General features: G+C 46.8%; 1 protein-coding gene across 2 annotated transcripts in view; it reads left to right on the forward strand.

Annotated features, from left to right (window-relative positions):
- The first annotated feature begins 3,450 nt into the window (after window positions 1-3,450).
- Window positions 3,451-8,398, forward strand: part of MBOAT1 (membrane bound O-acyltransferase domain containing 1) — a 56,402-nt gene continuing 51,454 nt past the window's right edge. The window contains exon 1 of one of the 2 annotated variants that reach the window (XM_035318554.1): window positions 3,451-3,674. In XM_035318554.1, the coding sequence (XP_035174445.1) occupies window positions 3,585-3,674 (90 nt within the window). In that variant the 5' untranslated portion in view covers window positions 3,451-3,584. The remainder of the gene's footprint in view (window positions 3,675-8,398) is intronic. The other variant, XM_035318555.1, reaches the window with a different exon arrangement.

Below are 8,398 nucleotides of genomic sequence, written 5' to 3' on the forward strand. Positions count from 1 at the left end.
ATAAATGCACAGATAACATTCTCTTTTGGTAATGCCGAAAGCCATCAGTGCTATGACTTCACGGCCATGTGCATGTATTGATGTTACCAAGAAAAACAAACAACAATCCCTTCCTCTCTCAGGTGCTCAGCTTTGTTTCATGCAGCATCACTTACTGTCCAGACCTGTGGTTCGTCAGCTGGCCACCACAGTCCCTATGCCTGAAATTCCGACTTGTCAAAAGGAATCAGGATTTGAAAACAAAAGTTTCCTTTCATCCTGATGCAAAAGGAACACAGGAGTAATTTCTGGATGAGTTTCATTTCCAGAAGATACCTTATGGGCACTTTCACATTACAATTTCCTTAACTGTGGAATCAAACCCTTGGGTTCTCCCCACCACCACACACTACCAAATTTGTCCGTATTCTCCCAACTTACTGTTTGAAAGGCTGAAGTTTAAAACAGCTGTGAGAAGATAGAAGGGATTTTAGTAGCGGACTAACATTTCTATTGATGAGGTTGTTCCAGGTGTCTCACAGTGTCACTACTCTGTGCTTGCCTGCTCTGCTGGCAACCATGGTCCTGCCTCTCCTGTTAAATGGCTGTTCTTGCAACTTCGCTACATTCTCCAGTGAATTGTCTTTTCCTGTTAAGGCATAAGAGAAATCTTCCACTGATAAGTCAAATTCACCGCATCAGTGAGGCAGGGTCAGAGAATCACGGAGTGGCACTCCTCACTCCCCCGTGCAAACCGTAGAACAAAAGATGAAATGAGTTTGCACCCAGGTAAATATGATGTAACGGGGAAAATACAGCCACTGTAAAGTTGCACATCACAAACCTGGTAGTGTTCTCTGAAGAATATGTGTCTAAGGGTGATCTTGTCAGGAAAGTATATTTCTATTTCCAAAGCTTTGGGGTAAGGTTTTTCACCCACAACAATTAAATAATCACAGAATAGTAGGAACTATCCCCTTGTGGATTTCCAGCTGTTTTAAAGGTAATAAAGGGTGAGAAATTAAATATTAAGTTGGGAATTAATACAAAGGAATCTGTCCTGTTGAACACATTAATAAGGTTTTGGAAAAGGAGATGAGATGACAGACTTAGCAAGGATATGAAAAAAAATCAGGATAATCAAAGCTTGATTATAAAGTTGCACTAGATTTTACAATATTGTATTGCAGCACAATTTAAAGACTGTTAAAATATAATATTGATAAATCAAAACAGGAAAAAAAAATCAACTCTTGATTATACATACCCATGTTAGGCTTTAAACTACCTTTGAAAAAATAGACTTTGAAGTCATTGGGGATGATGTTGGGAATTCTTGGTGAAGGAATATAGAACAAAATATTGTTACTACGTGCACATATAGTCTTTCCATTTCAAAAAGTAGATGCAGAAAAGCTTGGAATGAAAGAACAAAGATATCAGTAAGGTCCATATAATGAGAGATTAAATAGACTCTTCAGTGAGAACAGGAGACAACTGAGGATACATAAAGATATGAATAGCACAGGGAAGGTGATTAAGCAGTGATTATTCACTTACTTCTCACAGCACAAGAACAAGACAGCACCCAATGAAATTACGAGGCAGCTGCTTTAAAACAAACACAAGGAAGTACTTTTTCATGCAGCACGTAATTAAATAGCAGAACTCACAGGATACTGTGGAGGCCACAAATATGACTGAATTCAAAAAATAGTAGGTGTGTAACGTAGGCCCACCAGTGGCTATTAAACATGATATGCCAGATGAAATTTCCATCTCGGGCATCTGATAGCTAGGAGCTGGGAGAGTACAACGTGAGAGGATTGCTCTGTGTTTGGCATGTTTTTTTGTATGCCTTGCCCAAGCACCCACAGTTGTCCCTGTCAGCGACAAGAGACCTAACCAACCTTCTGGGCTGACTGGTCACAGCTATTTCATACCTGGTGGTCCTGCCAGCAGAGAGGGGGTGACGGACAGCGACACAATACCCATGTGCAAATTAGTTTATAACAAATACATGGCAGTGGTGCAAAGGTACTTCAGCTGGATCCATTCAAGCTTCTTTGGGTGTAGTAGTCTAAGCACAGTGTATCATAAACGTGTCTTCGCTGAGACAAAAGAGTGCTCTCACTTGTACTTAGCTGGAACTGCCACCTTCCTAACTCTGGTGCTTTTGCTTCTGGCTTTCTCTACACACTCCTTTCTCCTTCCAGCTGTTTCCCGGTGCGGTTGCTTCTGTCTCCGCTCCACACCCCACGGGGTGGCCGAGAACTGCCTGTGAGAGGCAGGCACACACTCCTCAGTTCCTGCGCTTGGAGCTCTGCTGTATCCCGCTCTGCTCCTTCAGTGGCAGGAAGACAGGGAGCCTGCTCACATGGACGAACAGCAAGGGGCTGAAGAATGCTTACAGCCCTGAGAGAAGCTATACACTGAGCTCCCAGTTCTCCATATAGATGATGTGTGTATTTTTCCCCTAGACTCTCTCAGCCGGTCACTGCTGAGTAGTCTCACAAGGCCAGAAAAAGGCACTTCCTTGCTCCCAGGACAACTACCATACCTAAACTTGAAGTCATTGCCCCCAGAGTAGCGTGCGTAATAAATCATTTTTATTCTGTTCCCAAAATCAGGTTAACAATTTTAGCCAAAGTTCAACAAGCGGTCCTTTTGCGGCAGACACAGCCCATGGAAAGTTCCATGCAGACATTTTCAGGCTGGCAAATTTTACGCTGGAAAGATGGACTTCTACTGGAAAATGTTAGGCATCTTACACATGGCTACCCAGTCCTTCCAAACGGCTCTCTTGTCCTGCTTTGAGCATGTGTGTGCAGGTATGCATGTATGTATTACGCAACAGGGAATGTCGCTGCTGTAAAACTTCTCTACAGAACAGTTTTTGCCTGGATTTTCCAGCCCAGCACTCACGTGCACAGTACAAGCAGGGCACTTTCAGCAGCGCTTGCCAACAATTTCTTGGAGAAAACGAGGGCCTCTGAAAGAGCCTGGTGCTGAGCCCGCAAAGGACTCTTGGGGCATTTCAGGCCCTAAACACGTCAGTAGCACAGCTGAACAGAAAGCTTTGCAGCACTGCCCAACTTCTCCCTGCGACACAATACTGCATTGTCCGGGGAAGGTGCACCAACACTCCTGCAGACAGGCCGTCAGGGCAGAAAAAAGGGCACCTTTATAACCGTATCTCACTCGCAAGCTAATCGCACCAGATAAAACTCCCACTCCTTCCTCATTTTTCCCCTATCAGGAAAAAGTCACTGCATCTTTGGGTTTCCAAAAACGCTGGGCGCTCGGTAATCCTCCCTTACAACCTCCGGCGGCACCAGCTTGGCGCAAGGGACGCCCGGCTGGGGATGCTCGGCTGACAGAGCCGAGAAGCAGCGGAGCCGAGCCCAGGGCACGGGCACGAGCACGAGCACCGACACGGGCACGAGCCCGGCCGGGAGCCCCTCCCCGGCCCGCTGTCCCCGCCCTGCCGTGCGCCCCCCCGCGGCCCGGCGGCAGCGCTGGGCGCTGGGTGCTGGGTGTTGGGTGCCGGGTCCTGGGCTCTGGGTGCCGGGTGCGGAGCGGAGCTGTCCCGGCGGGGATGCAGCATGGCCGAGGTGCCCGCAGCCCCGCACCGCACCACCGGCTCCACGCTGCTGCACCCGCTGAGCGCGCTGCTGGGCATCCCGCTGGACCAGGTGAGCTGCAGCCCCCCGGGGGGACCGGGTCGGGAGCCGGGATGAGCCGAGCTGGGCTTGGCTGGGCTATATGCAGGGCTGTGCAGCCTCCCGGGGCGAGCTGGAGGCGCTGGTGGCTCGGTTTGTCGGCTGCCTGGGTGGGAAGCCGTTGTTTTTCCGGCAGCGCCCTGGCAGAAGCCCCTGGTGCTGAGGATGCTGCAGGTCGCAGCAGCGGGGGATTTGTAACGCCTCCGGTTGTTCAGCCTGCACGGTTCCGGGCCGTGCCGGGTTGTGCACAGGGGAGAGAGCACGGGCACGGCTCCTCCAGCACCCTGCAAGCGAAAAGCAAAGCGCCCGTCCGGAGAAGCGTGGAGCGCAGCCTCTCAGCAGAGCGAGCTGCACAAAGCCCTTCCCGGCGTACTGCACTCCGGGCAGCGGCGTTGCCTGGTTGCTTACAGCCTCCCGGTTACGCTGACCTCCAGCAGAAAATGCTGATTCTCCCCACCCTGCACACACACACACACCTCCTTTTGTTGTTTCAAGCCTGCATGCACCTGCTGCCTTTTTCCTGCATTCTTCCAGCGACGAGGAAGTTCGTTCTGGAAGTTTGTGCTGGCCAGAACAAGTCTCCACTGAGCTGCGAGGAGACAGAGCTGTGCTCTGAGAAACCCAGCAGCAGAGACGGCTTGCTAGAAGTCAGCAGAAGATTGGGACTTACTTGCTTTCTCCGCTTCTCCAGTGCTACATGCCATTTTTTTGCTACTCTTTGTTTTTAGAGTTAGGCAAGAAATACAGTATTTCATGGATTAAAGCCCCAGACATGCTATTTTTTTTTTTTTTTTTAATGAAAAGTTTTTGCTGTGAAAAAGAGATCTGTAGCTCAACGCTAGAACTTGGAAGCAAGAAAGGCTTATAATTATCCATCAGCTAATACTGCAGTTCAGGAGAAGGGGCATGAAAGGTGATCGCCTCCTGTTCGAGGTGCTGTACGTCATGACTGATAAGTAGGAAAAGGGAGAAGGGGCCCTGAGCAGTGTGCGTTTGCTGCTCCAGCTTGTTTGCAGCAGCGTGGAGCACACACAGTTTGGACTGGCTGGATCACCGAGCCGTGCCACTGGATGGCCTGCATCTTGTCCTTTGAAGCTTTCAGCACCCTGGTATGAAGATGATGCTGGCTGTGGGAAAATCCCCCCCATGCTCCTCCCGGCCGGAGGATGCACTGCTGCCTCTGGTGGTGTGCCCTGCGTGACCCAGGGCCCCGGGACTGTTTGAGCCAGTTGCTGGTGGCGGGCAGCAGGTGCGTGCCTGCTGGGTTTTCTTGTCCCTGCTCCCCCAAAAATGGGAGAGCGCAGTGCAAGGTGTGCAGGCGGAGGGAGCATGGAGCTGTGGGAAAGCTGGATGTGGCTGCCTCGACACAGAGGGCTTGTCACTTCTTCTGCACAGACCTCTTCCCGTGAGGTCTGTGCTCTGAGAGAGGTTCCAGCCTATGAGAAAAATCAGAAAAAGTTGAGCTGAAGGTTGGGCAAATGAAAGTGGTGATTGTTAGCCTTTCATTGCCGAGGTCAGAAAAGCTACAGCCGTGGTAGATGGAAAATGTTTTGTCATCTAGTAGGCAGCCAGTGTGTCACTAACCCTAGGAAGCAGGGATGAACCTGAGAACGTCACTTTTCACATTGTTTTTTTCCTTCATTTTACAAACTGTGACATAGGTTTAAAAGCCAGAGGGTGTAATTCCTAGCTGCACGATGTACCTGGCAGACTGTTCATGTTTTATTTACTAGATAGTGTATCGCATGAGAACATGGCAATGTTTTCTGCTTTAGATGCTAAAATAGCCCCAAAGTCTCAGAGTGTATTTACATGGCTCTTTAATGGATGATTTATCTTTGAATTTAACATTGAAATATCATTTTTTTTAAGGAAGAGCTATATTCGGTAACAAGATTAATGAGCTTGACAGAGGATGAAAAGACTCGTTGTGTTCAATTCATCCTCATATCCCAGGAAAGCAGACTTTGAAGTTTAGCTGACTTGTGTTCTAAAAATATCTGGCTAGGTCAATGACACACCTCCAGCTGCATTTGGAAAAAGAGGGGGCTGTTTTGATCATTTGTTTTTTCTTGTCACACATGCTACAAATCAATAATTCTGGAGCACCATCCCCTCCAATAGGCTTATACGGTAACATTTGGCAAAATTATATATATATATATATATATATATATATATATATATATTTGTCATATATACCCTCACTTTAGGACATTTTCCTCTAGCACAAATCAGTAAGATGTGTTAACTTGAAGATTAAACTTTTAATAGTGTAATTTCTGTAAGCAAAATGCACTTGTATATAAATAAGGCGAAGAAATAAGTGCACAATCTAGAGGTATATTAAAAGTATTGAAAGAAGTTTCGCTGGGCAGGGTCATTTTGCGCTACAGCTCCCTTGGTGCTCTGGGTTGCCTTGGAAGCAGCTGCCCAGGTGCCATACATCAGCGGCCCGACAACAAACCAGGTCATTTAGCAGGCCTGACCCCGAGCTGCCTCTGACAGTACCAGGTTTGTTGACTTTCAAGGAAATGCGTCGTGTTTAAGGAGCATCCCTCAATAAATGGTGTATGAGCATCTTGTGTTTATATCGGAGGGTTTTTGACCGGAGGGTTTTCATTGATGAGGCCTGCCGCATTGCTCCCAAGGGGAAAAATATGCATTTAAACCTAACACAGGATGCTTTGGCTGGTAGTTGTGCACCTTATCTTTTAATCCTTTCACTGCAGCTGACCTGCACATTCATATTTTGGCAACAGTTTGAATCAAGCACTAACGCTGTGAGGGACTGAAGGGCATGCATCTGAGAGCCCTGTAGTAGCTGAAGTGTTCCTGCCCTTCCTTCAGGTCGAATAGCTCAGAACGTGCTTGTGAACTGCGGTGCTATTGTTGATGTTGTTAAATATGTGCTGTTTTTTTCTCTATCAAACATCAGCACAAATTCTGATCTCAAAGCCGGGGGGTTGTTAAGTGTATCGCTTTTTCAACTTACTGTTTTGCTCTCACTCCAGTGTTGCTTCTCCATTTCCTGGTTTTAGCCAGGCAGAAGACTGATTACTCCTCAGCCAATTAGCCTAAATTTTCTAATTCACTTTTTGGGGTCAAAAAAGACAAATAAAAGTTTAGTTGTGTAGGAAATCAACAAACTTAGGCGGGAACATGATAGTTTCTTTACTGGTCTTCACCAGAAGCGTTAGAAGATGTAGTGCTGATGGGGAAAAAAAAGCACTTTGTTACAGATTGAGGCAAGATAACTGAAGATAGAAGTTCACTGAAAAGTGGAGTTAATGCCTGATTTTTACCCTAAAAAGTTACTTGAAGGTGACAGCAGCAACTGGTCAGGTTTGGTATGAACTCGGCTTTATTTTAATTCCCTAATGCCAGTCACTCTGCATTTGAAAATTCAGTGCTTTCGTTTTGAATTGCGGCAGCACTGACAGATTCACTGCCTCCCTGCCTGACATGCCCTCAGCTGGAAAAAATAAAGCTGTGAAGTCAACATATTAATACATATTTACAAAGAGATGTTACTTACGTTGCCAAAAGCAGCTTTAATTTTATTTTTTTATTTTTTTTATTTTTTTTGGCTTTTAGGTACCCAGATTCTGAAAAACTGTAGCCTGTAAAGGAAATCATTAGCTTTTTACTACAATGGCCTGAAGGACATAGCAATCTGTTAAAGAATGGGGGCACTGTGTTTCTGACCCTGTTTTGGGTCCCTGGCAGGGCATAGTTCTTAGTGTTCATGGTTCTGCACAGCTTTTCTGTGCATGTAGAGCAAAGCCACTCTTCTTCTTGTGCAGGGTCTGGGATGCTGTGCGTTACTGAGACAGCCCTGAGGTGGAGGCATAGCTCTTCCCAAGGATTAAGGCTGTCTCCGAAGTGTTTCTTTTTTGTTCAGGTCAGTTATTATTAACAATTGCAACGATACACATTTTCCTCTGACTTGGAAACATGCATTGCCTTTTTCAACATGTTCTCCCTCAGTTTGGCATCAGAGTCTTTGACCTCATGGCTGATGTCTTGATATTATGCGTGTAAATATTTCCACATCCCTTCATTCCTTGAAAACAAAGTCTGTCCTAGTAAGTTTTTCATTTGGCAAGGGACAAGAGTGCAATGGGAATCAGCCGCTTGCAATTTTCCCCCTTTTAAGCACTTTCCTTCTCATTTATGTTAAATGTGACCTGGAAAAATAAGCATTAGAGTGCTGCATAAAGTTTCCTGTAACCTTCCCCATGCATTAATCACACCCGGAGTCATTTAGTGGTGCCCTGCATCTATTCTGAAACAGTTTAAGTGGTGATGAAGCTTGGGCACCAGCACTGGGGTCTAGGCACCGAGCACAGAGCTGGCTCTGTGCTTTCAGGGGAGCCCCTGATGCTTAGGATTTATGAGTGTTGGCTGGCCTGGCATGGTGTTTAGTGCCCTGGCTGCTCCTCGACTGATCTTACAGTTGAGAACAGACTTAAGGCTTGCCAAGCTGCAAACGGTGCTGGTGCTCCCTGGGCTGTGGCACTGGGCTTGGCATCAGTGGAGAGGTGAATTTGACCTCCTGTATTTGTCTAAAAACACGTGAAGTGTCTGAGGTCAGCAGGCTTAGTTTCTCTCAGAGTAAAAAATCCCATATGTCACCTAGTAGTTGCAGGTGTCCTTGAGGGTAGGAACCTTAGTCTTCTGGACCCTCAGGTAGT

This window comes from Oxyura jamaicensis, chromosome 2 (assembly GCF_011077185.1).
Source record: "Oxyura jamaicensis isolate SHBP4307 breed ruddy duck chromosome 2, BPBGC_Ojam_1.0, whole genome shotgun sequence".
In the NCBI taxonomy this organism is placed as follows: domain Eukaryota; kingdom Metazoa; phylum Chordata; class Aves; order Anseriformes; family Anatidae; genus Oxyura; species Oxyura jamaicensis.